At 43.4% G+C, this 18,887-nt stretch overlaps 2 protein-coding genes across 3 annotated transcripts in view; both read right to left on the minus strand.

The window, feature by feature from the left end:
• SOST (sclerostin) overlaps window positions 1-5,791 on the minus strand; it is a 29,247-nt gene extending 23,456 nt beyond the window's left edge. Inside the window, exon 1 of the mRNA XM_080369884.1 lies at window positions 1,887-5,791. Coding sequence (XP_080226010.1) covers window positions 1,887-2,103 — 217 coding nt within the window. The 5' untranslated portion in view covers window positions 2,104-5,791. The remainder of the gene's footprint in view (window positions 1-1,886) is intronic.
• A 123-nt stretch (window positions 5,792-5,914) lies between these two features.
• On the minus strand, window positions 5,915-18,838 carry DUSP3 (dual specificity phosphatase 3). 2 transcript variants are annotated; one of them, XM_080369886.1, is made up of 4 exons: window positions 18,665-18,838; window positions 14,893-14,995; window positions 12,845-13,071; window positions 5,915-10,138 (listed from the first exon to the last, which is right to left on the minus strand). In XM_080369886.1, the coding sequence occupies exons 1-4, from the start codon at window positions 18,696-18,698 to the stop codon at window positions 9,933-9,935; spliced, it is 570 nt and encodes a 189-aa protein (XP_080226012.1). In that variant the 5' UTR covers window positions 18,699-18,838; the 3' UTR covers window positions 5,915-9,932. The 2 variants fall into 2 exon arrangements, with proteins under 2 accessions (XP_080226012.1, XP_080226013.1); XM_080369887.1 differs by lacking the exon at window positions 14,893-14,995 and having other exon boundaries at window positions 18,665-18,798.
• Window positions 18,839-18,887: the final 49 nt, after the last annotated feature.

Genomic DNA, 18,887 nt, shown 5'->3' on the forward strand with positions numbered 1-18,887 from the left:
CTATGGCTGTTGGGTCCATCCTCCTTGCTGCGTGCAGGATTGTTCCCTCCTTAGTACACCAAAAGAGAACAATGACCCCGAGTCATTAGTGACAGAAATTTGTACAGATATTTCAATTTTTGTTTTTCTTGTGACGTACAGAAGCATCATTTTCAGTGCACTGGTTTATATTTATTAAAGTGCTGCTAGCAGGATTTTTTTTTTTTGAAGTTTGAAGGACTGCATCAAATGAAATGATCCTTGTTGTAATGCTGTGACAAAAATGCTGAGCTGAACTCCTTGTGCACTTTGTCTAATGCTCCCAAGTTCCCTAAGCATTTAAGAATATTATGTCTGTCCATGTGAAAAATAATGCTCTGAATCAGGCATATTGTACCACTACAGGACACAGGCGGACACAGTTAAATACACGGGCATTTGCCTCAGCTATATACGTTTATTTTCCGTGCACACATGTCCTGTCCTGTAAGTGTACACAATCCACATAATGCAAAATTATTCATGGTCTGGTGCAATGTCATATGTCCCAGGAAGGTCTGGCCACTTCGGATCACTATTTTGATTCCTTGTGTTAAAGATGTTATAAGAAGTATGCAAGACCACTGCATATCTTAAGTAAATGTCCTTTCCAGTTCAAAAAATATGCACATAGCAGTGGGACCGATTCCCCCCAGTTGATCCCAGAGTAGTAAGAAGCTACAAAATGAAGATGTAACAACCAAACCAACCTGCCTGGACCGGGGGGGTTGGTGGGGCTGCCTGTGAGAAGCGGCTGCTCCCCCTTTCAGAGATTTAAGACCCTTATAAAGTTGCACCCTCAAAAACATCACTACTTTTTTTTCCCCCTTTCCTTTAAAATATTGTTAATGCTAGGGGTTTAAACACCTTAACCGACAGCTGCAGCAGAAAACCACAATTCCCTTCTATCCGTGCCCAGAAAAAGAAGGGTAGCTGGGATCTGCACTGCAAATAGTGGAAACTGCAAGTTTGACTTGTTGCTACGTGCATTTGGTAGCCAAACGCGTCAGGCTGGCGGACCAAACTAGCCCTATTTGCTAGGGGGACGCTCCTTTCAAACGGCTTTTCTCTGGTGCTAGCTCCCCACCCCCACCCCTCCTCGCACACCCTGCGTTTTTGCATCGTTGCTGCTGTCCGACATCTGGCCAGATGCAGTGACAATGTATTTCGAAGAACGTCAGTGCTGTTAAAGCGGCCAAACCGATGCCAGGGTTGCACACATCTGCAAAATACGGTCCCCTCCCGTTCATTTGGGCATGCATTGCCCTCAGGAGCCCTTTAACTATTCGTAACAGCTTTTTTGGCTGCTGGAATCCAGCCGAAAATCCGGCTGCTGGCAAAGGAAGGTGAGCAGCACACTTTTCTCACCCAGCTGAATGCCACCTCCAGGTGCCAGTTTCGCTGTGTGATCTTAGACATCCCTGGCGTCACTCTTTCTAAATACTCAGAATTGATATTGTCTCCACTGACAACCCCTTGCCCCATCCTAATATCCAAGAGAAAAAGATGACTTGAGCCATCTCCTCGCAGTGCTGGCAAGCCTGAAGCACGGAGAAATGTAAGTGCCACCTTCTACAGGTTTTATGTATTGGAGTTGTGTCTGCAGAGAGCAGCTGGGCAGAGTAGGAATGCATGTTGTAGTACCTAAGGATTCTTCAATAGATAGACCACATTTTTCACCAGTAAACTCCCGTCTATCCCTTTTAACGTATACATTCATACTTCTTCAACAGCAGGTGTAACTCCCTAGCACTTCCAGCATTAGGGCCACACCTACAGGTTTTAATAAATAAACCTCTATCAGAACAAGTATTCTTTTACAAACTGCCTGTCAGGGTCCAAACCAGTAATAATTTCATTTTTCTTACCGTTAGGGTCTGGAGCTTGTTGTATGTGCCTCCCTCCGTGCTTCGCCTGGTTCATTGTGTTGTTGCTGAACGTCTGCTCCACCGGTGTTTCTGCGTTCTCGGTGATCTCAGGAATGATTTCTGTAGCATCGTTTTTAAACATTTGCCACCCTTCCACGGACTGGAATGCAATTTGTGTTAAGACACAGACAGAGCACACAGCCCAAGAGATCTGCATGGTGGCAGCTCGCAGATTAGCTTTTCAGCACCCTGACAGTCTCAGATTCCAGGCAAAGGCACATTATTCCCCTTTTTTAAATCCTTTTTAGAACCAAGCCAGCCAATGACTATCCAAAGTGGGAAGGGCCAGGCAACAACTCATTCATCTCAGCTTTTGTCCGTGTGAAATAAAATGGGGGTGTGGGGGTGGGTTAGCGACAATATTCTACAACTTCTATAAAAAAACCTTCTCATATGCACTTCATTTTTGTGCCTGGCAACAATGGTGATTGACAAGGCTGGGATGAATTGCAACCTGACAAGTCTTTCTGCCGTTTTTTTCTAACAATGCTATAATTAAAACCTGCTTCTACCTCCGTAATTGTATCTTTGGCTATTGTCTTTTCCAAAGGTTTCTCAGACTTTTTATTTTTACTGTTGTTCTTCCTCTCCCCGCCTGCCCCTCATATGAAATAAGCAGATCTAGAAACTCGAGGGCAATAGTTAAACTTTTCAGTTCTGCAGGCAAATGACTGGGGGAGGGGAGGGTTTATTTTCCTTTACAAAACAAGGAGCTCTACATGTTGTTTCACAAATGTACTGGAAGAAACAGGAAAGAGCTGCTTTTTGAAATGAGAAGTTGCTTTGTTTCGTTTTCCTTTAAAAATAGGTGACTTGGAATATGTTAATTAAGGTAAACAGCCAGGATGTTGTACATCATGCTTTTTGATGGGCTCTTCCTCATGTTTTTATCACTTCAGAAAAAAAGAAAAAGCAGCACGAAGCATTTGCACTTGTTTTAAATTCATTGCATGCTAGTACTTCTGCTGGCGTTCTGCACAAGTGTTGAATATAGGACATTTGCTTCTTTTGAACACAAGAACGTGACCAGACTGATATCCACTCATGATGCAACCACCAGAAAGAATTGATGACCTTAAGTCTAGGGCACCTATGCCCAAGATACATTCATGTGTCATGTTTTACGATCTCATTTATGGTATTCTTCTTCCTTGCAAAAATAAGATGATAGTGGTGATAGCTGCATCATCTCTTCGTCTCAAGACCACATCCACTTCCAAGGTATTTGCAAGTGATGTCAGGCTAAACACACCAACAGGAAAGCATCTCGACTTTTAGATACATTTTGTTCATCAGAGGTACAGAAAGCAAAATGTTTGCTTAAAGCAGCAGAGGGACACCCATGGGTGTTACCGCAGTGCCGTCACGTACATCCTCGTGAAAACACTTCACGTGGAACAGATTTAAAAGTGATTCACCATCTGACTCCCCTGCTACTCTAAGGCTCATACCTAAGGCACACATTCCATTCTGGCAATTCCCCTGACCTGGCACAGAAAACAGATGTCACCAAATTTGCAGTGGAGCTGGCTTTGTCCCTTGGTGTCACCTTGACGAGAAATAATAGATTTGAACAACAGCAAAGACCTGAGGGCTTTTCACCTCTTCAGCCTTGCACCTACACAGGCACACGGACAGCTGATGCACGAGCGGTACCGAGTTGGGTGAGCTTTGTGCAACGGTCCTTTCCTAAAATAAAGGCAACTGAAATATATGGTGATATGCTTCCTCTCTGCCCAAAATTATAGATTAGCGTCTCAGAAGAGCTCTGCTTTCCAAACAGCCTCTAAAAGCAATTGTGTATGGCATTGCATGCAAATGTGTGCCCTTACTGTCCGTTCGCATCCCATCATCTCAGAAATCACTCTGTTTTTATGGAGGGATACAACATACTTTTTTACGAGGTTTTTTTTTTTTTTTCTCCACAGCCAGTCAGGAAACCATTCTTTAATCCAGACTGTTGGCACATAATATGCCTCAGATGTGCCAATTCCTTTTTCCCTTTAATCAGCAACAGCAGAAGCAGCAGCACTGATTATCTTTCATTAATAACTGCCTCCTTTACTCAGCCCGGTTCATGATGGTCTCACAAACACGGGAAACCCAAACGCTCAGCTACTGCCAACATTTTTCAAAGCATCATTTTTCTCACTTCGGAGTAAATCTATTTTTGGCTTAGAGCTACAGGTGAAATCTATTCAACAGCGAGGGATCTGCAGCTTCACAGGGCCATCACATGGACGCCCACCAAATAAAAAGGATTCTGAAGACAAGACAGACGCCAGCTTGGGAAGCTGTAGAAGCACCTTCCTTGCAGAAGGTGGTTTGTCGGGGCTTTTCCTTCAAAGAACAGGCTAGTCCACCAGGATTAAGTTACCCAAAAATCTCAAGCTCTGCTTCCAGGCTTTACAATATAGCTATTTTTTCTTTTGTTTGGAAATACTGACAAGTGACCTTCTGATGGCCCTCAAAGGAATAAAATGGTGTGGGGCTTTGTTCTGGTGTTTTAGGCTTTTTTTTTTTTTTACCAAACAAGTCAGGAAGGATGACCAGGAGCTAACCAAAGATTTATAACTTGGATTATTTTGGCCAGTATTGGTATTCCCCAGCAGTGACCTTCTCCAAAGAGATCTGGGTGCAGCTGGGCGCAGACAATGGGGCGCAGCTGACAAGGAGGACAGGAGACCAGAAGAAAACAAGTACTGGGAAACTCTGACCCATTGCTACCTATCCACTCCCCTATTTCAATACCTTCAGAATTATATCTGTCTATCAAAGCTCAGCTGCTGCTCATTAATGTCTGCCCAGAGAGTATTCCCAAAAGCAATTCCTGTCACTGTAAAGAATCACATCTACAATTGTCACATAAAACATGATTTTTTCCTGATGCAGGTTCTCCAAATACTTAAACAACCCCCTCTATTAACTATCTTAACGTTTACCTGTATTATCCACTGGGAGAAATAATACCAAAATAATCTATGGAAGTAAAAATTGGAAGCAATATTGAGCCTCTGGCTTAAAACTTCTTGTCCACAAGCTGAGGGAAGCTTAATAGAGGCAAGAAAAGAAACCAAATCCCGTAGACATTCAGATTCCTTAACTGCAAACACAATCATCCACGTCCCGTAGCTGCAGCAAAGCAGACGCGCTTGGGGCTGCAGCTTCCTGTAAATGATGAAGCACAAGGAAAAAAAAAATAATAAAAAAAATGAAATGGACATATCAAGGATGCTTTTCAAATGAACCCTCACCTACCAGGGTGGAGCTGAGCTTGGCTCCCCTGTATCCAGAACTGGGATGCTATTTTCTGAGCTGAAGAGCATCATGGCCTCAGCCTGAATCCGGTGCTGCTTCTTCCTCAGCTCAGCCTTCTGTCCCCATGTGTTTACACTGCAATGCCTTCCGAGGTCGGCACGCACTAGCAAACCAGTTTCTGAAATCAGCTCCATCACTCGCAGCCCCTGGTGCTCCCTGTGCCCCCCCCCCCCCGGGCCACGGGATGGTCTGTCGGGCATCCAGGTACCCACACACAACCTCAGCTTACCTGTGGACAATTGCTCCTAATTTACACCCTGTCCGGGAATTCACTTTCTGACGTGTTCAGGAAGAACTTGTTCGCTTCTCAAACAGTTCTTTCCTCAGTTTTTTTTCAGCCACCCTGCCCCAAGCGAGTTTTATCTGCCTCCTGCAAATTTTGCTGGGTCACACACAACCCTTGTGAACAGACCAGTCTGAACGCTGTGATGTGATCTCCAAGCAGCCAAGAATAAATGGAATCTTAGTATTCTCTCGCCAGAGAGAGGTAATATTTCATGAGATTTCACACAACAGCCTTGTTCAGGGCAGAAATGATGACGAGCTGGTGCAGAATAACAAGCCTACAGCTCCATCTGGTGAGCCAACGAGCCAGCGACCTTGGCAGAATTAAAAAAAAAAGCCAACAAGAAGAAAACCCCCACACGTAATTGATTTCCATTATTTATTTGCAGAACAGAAGAAACGAATTAATTCTCACGAACAAATCCTTAGAAGATACCTCCCAGGCCTGTTCTATTTTCAGTTTCATTCATTGGCAAAGCCCAGCAAGTAATTTTAGAAGAAACTTCTGTGCTATACTGAGATTCCATTAGATACTGCCTGTGTGCTAAAAACATGATAGTAAACCAGCAAAACTAATTTAAAACAAGAAGGGGAAAAAAAATCCTGCTTCTAGTTCTAACATCACAGATCTAATTAGTTCTGGACAACAGAAGACAGCTCAATGAAAACGTTTAAATGATAAAAACAAAGATTGCAAATACCCTTTCTGATGTTCTCCTTTGTTCAGCAGGGGGAAGATCTATTTGACACAAATTTGTTTTTCAACTCAGAGAGCATCAGTGTTCTTACACACAGTGCTTTTCATCTCCAAGGCCTTTTACGAAGATTTAATTAATTCTCACATCACCAAGAGAGGTAAGTCAGCCATACTCACGTTGTAAAAGAACATGCCCAATACTAACACAGGCTCAACAACCGAAAATGGAATTACAATACAACATACTGTGGCTAATAGTCCTGCATTTGAATGCTATTAATTCTAAGTTTGAAATAACTTCATGACATGCTCACTTTTCAGCAGTGACATATTGCAACGTTCTCTCACAAAGTATTTTCTGGCAGTACCTACGGTTCAGAGTAGCATGCTAGGTACAACGCTTGTCCACATCGTAGTCGCAGCTGCAGGACCCAGGGATGAAGCAAGCGCTTAGAAAATGTGATTTTTGCTTTGAATCTAAATTTTTAGTTACAAACTTATCTCCTGTGCTTATGCAATGGCTGAGAAATATTTAGTTCAGCATGAGTAGATGGTGTATTTAGTTTTACACGTAGCATCAGTTTCTCTGTCTGGCCTTTCTTCTTTGTTCCTTGCTATGAAATGCTAACAGCTTCTCACCTCCACTCTTCCCCTCCCCTCCAACTTCACTAATTCTGCTGGATTTGACAGGGTAGGTATCTTTGTTCTGTAATAGATGTGCATTTTAGAGACCCCATCCCTTCTGCAGAGTGTTTTCTACACTGAATGTACCACACTATTCAGGATAAACGTATTAATGTAAATCCACATCACACTAGCCATAACCAAGATGTCTGAACTCCAAAAATGTAGCATTGCTATTTGCAAGAAATAGTTGTTTTAAAGAATACCTTTCCCCATTAGAAAGCTCGTAAGGTGCATCTCACAGCAGGTGTGCAGTGATTCCAGATGAATAAAAAGGTGTATTTCTTCCAGTACTTCCTCAATTTCATATTACATGGAAAGAAAGCTCTCGTTCCTGGTTTTATACAATCTTTCCTTCTACAATCAGAAAGAGAAATTTCGAAGTATAGAGCATATCATTACGGATTAAAGGCGTACAAGCTCTTCTTGGCCAGCTAAAACAGGCAGAGGAATTTGCAACGTTACTGTACTTAAACAGCAAGATAAGACTGAAAGGGGAAGGGTGTGATCCATTAAGGGAGCACTGGTCTGACATTCAAACTATTTTTAGCCTCCTCTAAAAGCACAGCTAGAAATGGTTTCATTACTCAGTCACCTATCGGTAACTCAAAATAGGATATACCGTCTCAGAGCGCAAGTCTGAAGATCAGTTTATAGCACTGTCTTATTTTTTTCCTCTCCACCCTCATATTACAAAATGTTTGTTAAATCAGTTTCGTTATACCGAGAGAAATGGGCCAGAGTACCCCTGAGGTTACCACTAGAAGTGAGCAGTGTCCTGCGAATTGAAAGAACATCTTGAATATAAGAACAAATTCCTGTATGTCTTGATTTGTCGGTATTTCTGACAAAACCAAAACCATCACCATAAGGTCAACACACTCAATTTCAATAAACCATTCTGGTTTTAATATTAGTCTTCTTACAATCTATGGAAGAGTAACAAAAATCTAATCCCTAAGTTTCTGAGCTCTTTAACGGACTGGAATTTTTGACTTCTAAGTAACAGGTCAAAGGTATTGTGCATGCACATAAATTCCATTATTTCGTTTTTTTCTCGTAGTGCAGATAGGTGTTGCGAATAGATGGTGTGAGATGAGATAGAGAAAAAGATCTATGCTTATAGTAAAAATTTTTAAGGTATGATTTATAAATAAGATTGCAGCATGAAAAAGTAAATATAGCAGAAAAGATAAGGCCAGTATTCCTATTCCCCAAGCTCCACAACATGAAATCAGTAACCAGGATTTTTGAAGAAGCAATTAATTTAATACTGATACAATAGGAGAAAGGAAACAGGAGTATAACCAATGAGCTTGACTTCTACTCATTATTACTGAACCATCCTGATTCAAAGCAAGCCCTAAATACTGACTGACCAGAGGGAGGTGAAAGGAAACCCTGTGCAGAATGTCCCCCAGTTGTCCCTTCAAAGGACACAAAGGAGAAAAGGCTACTTGATGTGGCAGTTCCCATCCTGTGCAAGGAAACAGAAACAAGCCGTCTTCAACCTGGATAATAACCTCCGACTTTCATGTCGATAAAATTATCTAGCTATACAGAACTACACACATGCACACACACACACACAACCCCAACTAGAAGTACAACAGCGTACGTCCTTTGTGATTTTTGATTAGTGAACTGAATATAAATAAACAGATCTGGGCTTACGTGTGTTACTAGTAAAACAGTGTTTCTGTTCAAAGTAGTGTTAAGATTTTCAATCCAGAACCGCATTAAAGCACAGATAAAAAGGGAATACGTACATCTCAGATTCTGTTAGTTTTGCCAACAATTCCAAGTCTGCTGGGGGAGATCCTCTGTGTTAATATAGTGCTGTAATTTACAGGTACAGATTTACACATTAAATCAGGCATACTCGCAACGTTGCAATGACTCTTTTCATCCGTATGTCAAACAGAATCAAGACATCCTTTATTTTAATAGAAAGGAAATGTTTCCTATTCAGCGTGGCACGTAACAATGCTTATTTCTATTTAATGGTACCATGCAAGCACTCCAAGAAATCAAGAGTGTAACTCTGCAAACTGCTTTATAAGCACATCTGTGTTGCCCTCCTGGAAGTAATCTGCATATGTGCTCACTCCGTTGTTAATGAACAGTGATGGCAAAGAAGGGAGAGAGATGCTGTAATTCAATACAAGCCTCAGGAGCCATTATATTCCGATAATTAGGACTTCATCATACATCCAGTACAAGCACTCCTAAATACAGACATTATTTCTTCCTTGCTCAAGTTTTTTCCTCGACATTTGCTCTTTGCATTTTTTTCTAGCATGATTTCAAAGCAAAAATAAAAGAGCGCTTAATATCAGACTATTTCATGTCAATCGCAACAGCAAGAGGTACAAATATTCTTGGAAATAGTGTGCATCGGGACTGGGCTCGTAATGGCTTTACTACCACACACTGTGTATTGCATAAATCCACATTGAACACAACACTGCATACACTTCATTTTACAAGCGAGTGCATCTGTGCGTTTCTTACACATGCTCCTCCATTCCTTGAAGCTCCTACACTCAAACTTTAGGCACCTGTGTGCATGAAAACGAAACTTTAGAAAATACAGTACTTAATTAAGAGTGAGTGAAGAGCGTGTTGGGGCTCAGAAAACGGTGCTCTGGTGGGATACAAGACAAGGCTTAAATGAATCACACTCCATGTCAACGCAAACCACATACGCTACAGAGTCTGCAGGGGGCTCTGAAATACATGTGAAGACAGCTGGTACCACTGGAGTTACCCCTCTAAAAACACCTCTTTACTGCACCAGCTCCGACCAGTGACACCGTTTTGTGCCATCCTGAAAGACAGACCCAGCATTCGAGAAAGATACTTTCACTAGACAACAGCAGGAATTCCGTCTCCCTCACATTATGTGACTTTAGCTTGGCGGTTGGGGTTTGGGAATCTAAAGCACCGAAGACATCCTCTGATGGTTCGAGAAACTTCAGAAAATACTGCGGTGCTCCGTTCTAGGGCTTCAGTTTGCCTTCCTTTAGTAACTGCTCATTGAGCTGGCAAAGCTGCCTTAGAAAGCCATCATTGGGGCCAATCTCTCGCTTCTGCCGGACGGTGCTCAGTGCAGTTTTGACATCCATATTCTGGCGAAGCATGAGGTAGGCGATGACCAGTGTAGGAGAACGGCTGTAGCCCTCACGGCAATGCACAAACACTTGTCCTGCAGGGAAGACAGGTCATCGTTTGGGTTATACTGGAATATACGTTTGAAAAGCAACATGGAATAGCTAGGATATAAAGCTTAATAATGTTAGTCCTTGAACAGCGCGAGAACTGTAAATTCAGAATGCTAAAGCAGACCCGTAGAACTTGGAAGAAAGGTGTCATCACTCTGTCATCAAGGATAATGCAGAAAAAATATCAAACATCCACACTAAAACATATTTGCTACTATATTACAAAGCAATATAAAAATTTTCCATTACATATCTAACATCCACACTAAAACATATTTGCTACTATATTACAAAGCAATATAAAAATTTTCCATTAGATATCTAACATCCACACTAAAACATATTTGCTACTATATTACAAAGCAATATAAAAATTTTCTATTACATATCTAACATCCACACTAAAACATATTTGCTACTATATTACAAAGAATCAAACTGTGTCTGTTTACTACACTTCTCCAACCTTTTGTGGTTTAGAATAAGCCTTGCCCCTAGAGATGACCAGTACCAAAGGGCACAAATGCAGCAAAAAGGCTGGATGTCTTTTGAAGAGATGCAACATACGACAAGCAACATATTTCTCCGTCTTCAGTGTATTTTAAACTTTGCCACACTTGAGGGGAGAAGGTAGAAAAAAAAACAGGAGTGAAGTTGAACCCAGGAAGAAGGGAGGCGGGGTGTGGGGAAAGCGTTTTAAGATTTGCTTTTATTTCTCATTACCCTACTCTGGTTTGATTGGTAATAAATTAATTTCCTCAAGTCGAGCCTCTTTTGCCCATGATGGCAAGCGGTGAGTGATCTCCCTGTCCTCATCTTGACCCACCAGCCATTCATTGTATTTTTCTCCCCCTGTCCCGCTGAAGAGGGGGATCGATAGAGCAGTTTGATAGGCACCTGGTGCCCAGCCGAGGTTAACCCACCACATGGGTAACCCTGTAGGTAGGAATCCAACAACAATTAAAGCAGGCCACTGCTCCCTTCCAGAAATCTAACTTGATTTTACAGCTTCTCAGCTGCTTCCTCTTTGACCTGCTTTTCCAGACACAAAAATTTTCCCCTTCACAAATGCAGTGGGAGATACTCTCCAGGGTAATTTTTTTTTTCTGAGACAAGAGAACAGATGAACCATACACACCCATTTTCATCATAACCACAACTTGCTTTGAACCACAGCAACCGAAAGCCTGTACATTTTTGCCTTGAGCCGCAGAGGCTTCTCGGCTCAAGGCAGATATCTCAGCAGCAGCAAGTTAAAACCGCTAAAACAATTCATTCTCAGAATTTCTTGAGAGCTTGTAGCCATAAATCAGCAAGATTTAGAGATTATTGATCATACGTGTGCAAGACAATTCACTTCCTTTCTGTGTCTTATCAGAAGCAAAAGGGTTTTTCTAGCCTTCCTCCGTGAAAGGCAGCGTCTTAAAGGCTGCCTTCCAGACCAGCCTCCCACAACTTCATGCAACTAAACACTAAAATGAAATTGAAGGAAAATACTGCTGCATCCCTCCTCCCTACCCTTACCCTATACTTCAATGTCAAAAAACCCCTATCAAATTGCAGTAGCAAGTTCATTTTAAACCTGGCTCCAGCACCAACCAGCCACAAAGTTCCTCTTTGTTTGCCAAGGGAAGAAAACAGCGGTAGGCACAGCAGACAGCTACTGAGACTGAAAGAATCAGCGAATAGAACCGCTCCTGTACATCCAGATTGACTGCAACTGTTTTAGATCAAACTGAGTAGGGACAGTCATGCCACAGCGGGCACTGTTAAACTCTTCTTCCCTACTGCAATCTGTTTCAGTGAGTCACACTGCTAACTGGGAGAGTAGCATTTCAATTTTTTAGAATTTTTCATACTCCCCCAAACCAGAGGTAAAATTTCTTTCCATCTGTCAAAAGCACGTTACAGCTCTAGCACCCTTTTTGCCCATTGCAGAGAAAGAACTTCTAGAATTGTGGTTCGTTCCTCCTTTTACATGTTCAGTCATGAAGCGAGAAAGAAATTAAGCATGTGTAGAAATAACGGGTATGCTGAAATAGTCAGACAACAACAAACACCATCTGACCCACTGCACTATGTCCTAGGATTTCTGCTCTGAGGAAACACACTGCAGAGAAATGTAGCAATCAACAACACTGCAAATATCTCCAGCCTTCTGTAATCCTAGGGAATAAGGAGGTAACCATCACGTAAAATAATTTAACTACTTAATGTAATAAAAATTGTAAGGCCATAGCCTTTATCCTTACTGCACATGTGGAAAAAAAACCCCATATAGCAGGTTGTGCGAGTACTCTTCAGCAGAGCATTACTTGTATCACTTGTGCCTTTAATTTATAATTTCTAGTGTCCTGAAAAAACGTTTAGATACTGCATTATTTTTTTTAATGTGATTTACTACTTCTAAGGAAAAATTAAGAACACATCTTCCCAGAAAGGCACTGTTATACGACGCAGCAGCTGTTTCACTTTTCAAAGTCACCCCTAAAGTGACAGACTTCCACTTGCCATGTACTGGAGACCTACGTGTTTAGACAGAGGATTAAGACATCTTTGATTTGAATTCCTGACTTTGTTGTTCAGCTGATAACCTGAGCAAAGAACCATTTGAAACAGTGAAGCGAATTGCTAAGAAACATACACAGTGCACAGAAAACACGGTAGAAAGACATTTCAGTTTGCCTTACCATCCTTCTGGGAAAGTGCTTTCTCAATAAAATCAGCTGCCTCCTCAAAATAGCGGCTGAGGTTAAATTCTTGTGTATCGTTAGCTTTAATGCCATGGTATCTGATGCCTGTGCCTTCATAGAACTCTGCATTAGTGTTCACGTGCATGAATGACTTTCCCTCTGCTGCATTCAGAACATGGGTTATTCCCAGACGCTGCAGCCTCATAATGTTCTTGGCTATGAACCTGTATGACAAGAAGTGTCAAGAAAACAATTAGAACTTGAATCATCTCAGTATTAATGATGTCCCCAGAAGGTATTGATAATCAAAACTTTTCTTTTTCTATGAATAGATGCGTAATATACTGTGCCCAGAAGTGAATTAGCTACAGACTATAAATTCACAGAAATATTTAGAGCCAGGGTCACTACTTGTACGTGAGAGAACGCTACTTTCTTTGGCTGACCACCGAGCAGAGCGCACACGAAACTTAATCTGTCAGACCCTACTATGGCACAACACTGTAACTCTTTGGGAACATAAAATTCTGGCCAAAGTAAGAAAATACTGGAGATAAGAGGAAGCCCAGGACAGTAACTTCTAAGATCAACTGTTATCTACATAAGATAATTTAAAACCCAGTTATAATAAGCCTGTACTGTCAGGCCCTCGACATTTCAGGGGGTAATTTTAACCACTGTGGCCACAGGAAGATAGAAACTAATTATGAGTAAATGTTCCTGCATCTTCAAAGGTCTCATCCGGAGACTCCTATGAGGTGCAGTGCTTTGTCCCTGCGCTATTCAACGTCTTTAAAGTCATGGAAAGACCTGGCAAGGCTAGCCAAAAGCCAGCAACGTAGCGAAATAGTTCAGTCTTCACCACCCAGTGTTTTTATCACAGGTATTATAATTTTTAGTGTCTTAGTTGAAATCGATATCTGAATGGAAAAGAATCCAGATGAATTATGTTTGAGATACTTAAGTGCTTAAGAAAGCATTCAGTACTTTTTGGTCAGCTAAGCCCTTTTCAACTCCTCCATTCTATCAAATAATCGTAGCAAAACCACCTGCTTCCTCCTTTAAGTGGCTAAAAGAGCACTCTACCCTATTAGTGAGCCACTGAGCAGGACGATACATAATAATCATGCCTTTCAGGCTCCATGATGGCTACGAATTAGCTCCAGTAATAATGCCGTAAGCTCCGATAAAAGCTCCAGGTTGTACAACAACAAAATCTGCTGCGTAACGCAACTGGTCATGCACCAGTCCCTACTTGTGCACTGGAACGCAATCCATTGTAAGATGAGATAACCATTAAATAATATGAGGAGACCGCCGACTCCCTTTTGTTGTAAAACCACTACTTATCATTCTGAGCCTGATCGTTTCCGTATGTCAGTCCCGATACTTGCCTCACTTTCCCAGGAAGAAGAAAACCCAGAATGTTTTTGTCACAGCGTGGTGTCCTAGAAAAATCTGAGCCCACTGGTCAACACTAGCAGAACGTGACAGAAGGCTTTAGTTGAAAGGTGATTCAGTTCCTGCACACCTTGTGAAAAGAGGTAGCCTGAACAGGCATAAAACCCTTTATCGTTTTTAAAGGCAGCTTTCACTATGTGTCCAACTTGGTGTGGAAACAGAAATCTTTTAGAAAATCTTCCTATGGTTGAAGTCATAAATTGCAAATACAAGGAGTCTTAATATTAAACTGAGCCCCAGATAAGCATCTGTGCTGTATCTTCTTGGACAAGTTGTTAAGAGATGGCAATGCACCTAAGGGTTTTGGCAAGACACTCAGCTATTCTAAAAAGTTAAAACAAACACCCCATATTAGTTGGTTTATATCTATATCATAGATATAGATGAATCTCTGAGTGCATTCACTCACAATTTTCACATCATTCACAGCTATACGACCATCAAGAGCGTTCCTTTTCTCCTAATGACTGTTCACCCCTTAAACTGTAGCGTAAGCAGGTGAATCCTTATGCACGAGCGAGGCTTCTACATTTTCTGTTGTCTGTGCCAAACTACTATGGCAATGACCCAAATATTTGTATTACCCAAACAAAATGTTGACAGATTTTCCATCTGGAAGGACATCAGCTGTGCCAGGGGACAAGTATCGGTGCCTGGGGAATTCTGCTTGCAACACAAAAGTAAATCCTACAATGCAAGGCCAAAACAAAAAAATGTTAATTCCGCTATGAGTTCCTATGCTTAGGGGGGCAAGTATATGGTTTAAATAATAGTACATAGATCAGTATATATGTGATAGTGGTCAGGATCAATAGGAACCCATGTCCTGGGATCATGGTTGAATCTGGTAACACAGACAGGCTCCCGTGGAGGCAAACTCATTCCCAGTGAATGATTTTTGCAGATTTTATAGGTTATTTTCTTACACAGCTAGAGGCGAAGAAGAAAGTACTTGTATGCCATTTTTTTTCTCCCTTTCCAAACAGTCCTTGGATCTCTCCCATCCTTATCATTTAATCCAGCTGCCTTCATTCTAGCTCCTCCAAAGAGCAGAGAGATGCTAACATCAGCTTCTGTTTTCTCAAGAAAAATGGCAGAATCTTGTCTGTTCTCGATATGGAAGGTTGAGAGTTCCTCATCCTGTAACACCAGTAAGAAGTGTTTCTTTTGAAGACAGATGAACAATTTTACCAGCCACAAAACACAGGTCTTAAGAGACACCATGCATCAGCAATTAAGGGTACGTGAGGCTATAAAAGTATTGCTATATGGGATTATCAGCAAATAAACCAAGTCCTTAATGGTAAAAAAAGCCAGCACATCGACATATTTTAATTGCCAAAATTGTTTCCTCACTTCTTCCCTTATAGTCACCGGATTTAACATTAATTCTGGGAGAATGCTTTTCATACTCCTTACAACACACCTGCACTTCTACAAATTAAGAACAAAGACTTGCTTCATGGGCGACCCACACACATTAAAGCAGACAGAAAACTCAGATTGGGCATTGGTGCATCTGATAAAGATGCATTTTTTCCAGCTGTCCTGGTCACTAACTAGGATGTTACACTGAAACACATCTTGACTCATACAGAAATAGAAAATTATTTGTACTTCCAGCGTATTCTGAATTCATTTTTTGTTACTGCTTGGAAAATATATAATCATGCTAGTCTGTCATCTAGATAATAATCCTTGTCTTGGTAATATTACATTTTTACTCTTCACAAATTTTTGTCTGATCTTCTTGAGATTAGAACTGTCTACTGTAATATGCAAACCCATTATTTTCAAAATATTTTATTATTTTACCTCTGCATTTTCATTAATTATGACTTTCATGTATTGCCTGGAAGGTCTAGTACTTCGGCTCTGCCTGTAACTTGAAGTCATTTGACAGATAAATTGTTATTCTACACTGTGACCCAATTTAATATCATCCACCTGAATGTCTCTGCGCTGTCATTTTTATCTAAAGACGAGTTACTACTGTTAAGGAGAGGCAGCAGCACCCCTACGCAAAATATTCTAAAAGGTTTCAAACAGAAGTTTTGGGATCTCACTCGGGCGTTTTAATTTTTTCCTGTGAGTTCCTGTTCAAATTTTATTCCACGGATTTGGATTCCAATCCCTCTGTGTTAAAACTCTACAGATGTGGCTGATCTGGGAATTCTTATTGTTATAAAATCTCTGCCGCTGTGGCCCTACATTGCAGAAAGTTTTGATCCATCAAGTCACAGCAGAGATCTGAATGCCAGATCAAATGACTGTGTGACTGCTCTCCTGCTGTACTGCCTTCCCGGATTTCCCTGCAGCCCAGCGCAAAGTGCTTCCGACGATTCCTCAGAGATTCAGTAACGGGATTTGTGCAAGAAAAGCCAAACCCGAGATAGGAGGCAAGCGCCAACCAGATGCACTGCACCAAGGCAGCTTCAAGTACAAGATGTATTCCGAGCTCTGCACGGATGCTAGAGCAGCCCAAGACAGAGTAATGAACTGCAAACACGGCCCCCGAACAAAGCTACAGCTTAGTTCTTGCACACAGTAGTAAAAGCTTTATGATGCTTTGCACGCTGTCGGACTCACAAACGCACACGGTTTGAGATACTGAGTGCAAAGCAGGTTCACTTCCCCAGCAGTTCGTAGGAGAAGGGAGTCAAGTTAGGAAAACATCCCTCTTCAGCCTTATCTTTACACAAGGAAAGTACAAAAGAGGGACACGTAGCTGGAAACGGTGTGAAAACATATCTGCACAGCTCCAAATCCTTGCAGAATGACAACTAATATAGCAAATGCTACTTACAATGCCATATACCACAACTCCACTTGAAACAAACAAAAAAAAAATCCTCTTGAGATTCGGTGTTATTCCCAGTTTGAGCTTGTCAAAGTTCACCCTGCAGTGACTGAACTTCAACAGACACTCACCCATTCAACTAGACCTCAGCATTTTTTTAACTCTCTGTGGATGCTTCAAAGATATTATTCCTCCTAAGTCTTGACAAATTAAGCAGGTTGTCCGTTCCCCCTGTGAAAGAGCTTTTTCAGCCCACCGTTATTTCTTACCTCTAGCTGTCCTCCACAATTTTTCAGCATCCTTTAAAAAACACCGATAGCTGTCTGTTAGCCCGACTAACAGTTGAACTGTTCTTTATGCTACAAACTGCACTGGTGCTCCAGATCTTTCCAGTTGTCAATTAGTATATAAAAAGCCCTTCTCAGTGGTAAAGCTTTCCACTAGACAGATACTTTCTATCCTGCATCTTACACATGCCTGCTCCTAGACAACCTTGCACCTGCACGTATTGAAGTTCGTCTTGCTTAATTAAAATTAGTTACTGAACAATGAAAACTACTCTACTCTGTAGCAGCCTACCACCTTCAAAGTTATTTTTTTATTATTTAGCCTGCAAATCCTTGCAGGCTATGACTTTATTTCTTCCAGGCAACTGCTAAAAACATGAAGGAGATGATTGTCAGGTTGGCCATTGAGATAATTCTGGTCCTGTCCCCAGCCCTGCTGCATCAACTGGCAGCAACAAACAGCGTTGGGTTTGGCTTAGGAGAAAGTTAACGAAAACCTGTGGCTTTGACTCAAATTTCCTGAGGCCTTACAAGCTCCCAGTAGGAACAGTGACCCAGTACGCTCCACACGTACCAAAAAGCCCCCCCGTTTCACAGAGGTGAGGTGGCTGGAGATGGGAAGGGGATGAGCGGGATGTGACAGGCGGGGAACAGGTAAACCCCGGCCTCGCAGCCCGGAGGCAGCAGGGCAGCGCTGAGGAGAGGAGCGCAGGGCCCGGGTCGGAGCGCTGAAACGTTCGTGGCCCCGGCCAGGCCCCGCCGAGCCCGGCTGCCCCCGCAGGTGGTGAGCGGGGTGCGGGCCCGAGGAGCCTGCCCGCAGCCTGCCCGGGGAGCGGGGAGCACCGGGGGCGAGGCCCAGCTGACGTTCGTTCCTCAGCGACCCCATCAGCGTTAACCCCGTTCCCGCTCTGTTCTACCCTGGGCTGGGGGCTCCAGCGGGGTAGCGAGCGCTGCCGCAGCCGGCTCCCCCGCGCTCCGCCCCGCCAGGCGGCAGCTGGAGCCCGGCGCCCGGGCCTGGCAGCCACAGGCCTCGGGGCTGAGCCCGCCCCGCCCGGGACCCCGGGGCCGCGCAGCCCGGGACAGGCCCCGCAGCCCGGGACAGGCCCCGCGGGGCCCCGGGCCCCTCCACCTCCAGCTGCGCCCCCCCGGCCCCGACGCCCCCCGACGCCCCGCGGCCCTCCCCGGCCCGGCCCACCCCCGCCCCGCGGCCCCCGCCGGCCCCCTGCGGCCCACCCCCGCCCCCGTGCAGCCCCCCGGCGGCGCACTCACGCGTTCCCCACGTGGATGCGCGGCACCACCTCATTGCTGTGCGCGCTGGGCAGGCTGTAGCAGCCGCTCCCGTTAGCCAGGAGGTCGTTCAGCTCCTCCACCGAGATGCGGTAGTCGGACATGGCCGGGGCCGCGCCGCTCCGCGCCGGCCTGGCACAGGGGCCCCTCGGCGCCGCGGCTCGGGCCCGGCCCGCCCCGCCCCGCCGGGCACCGGCCGCCGCCC

Source organism: Falco punctatus (assembly GCF_963210335.1).
Source record: "Falco punctatus genome assembly, chromosome: 19".
Lineage (NCBI taxonomy): Eukaryota > Metazoa > Chordata > Aves > Falconiformes > Falconidae > Falco > Falco punctatus.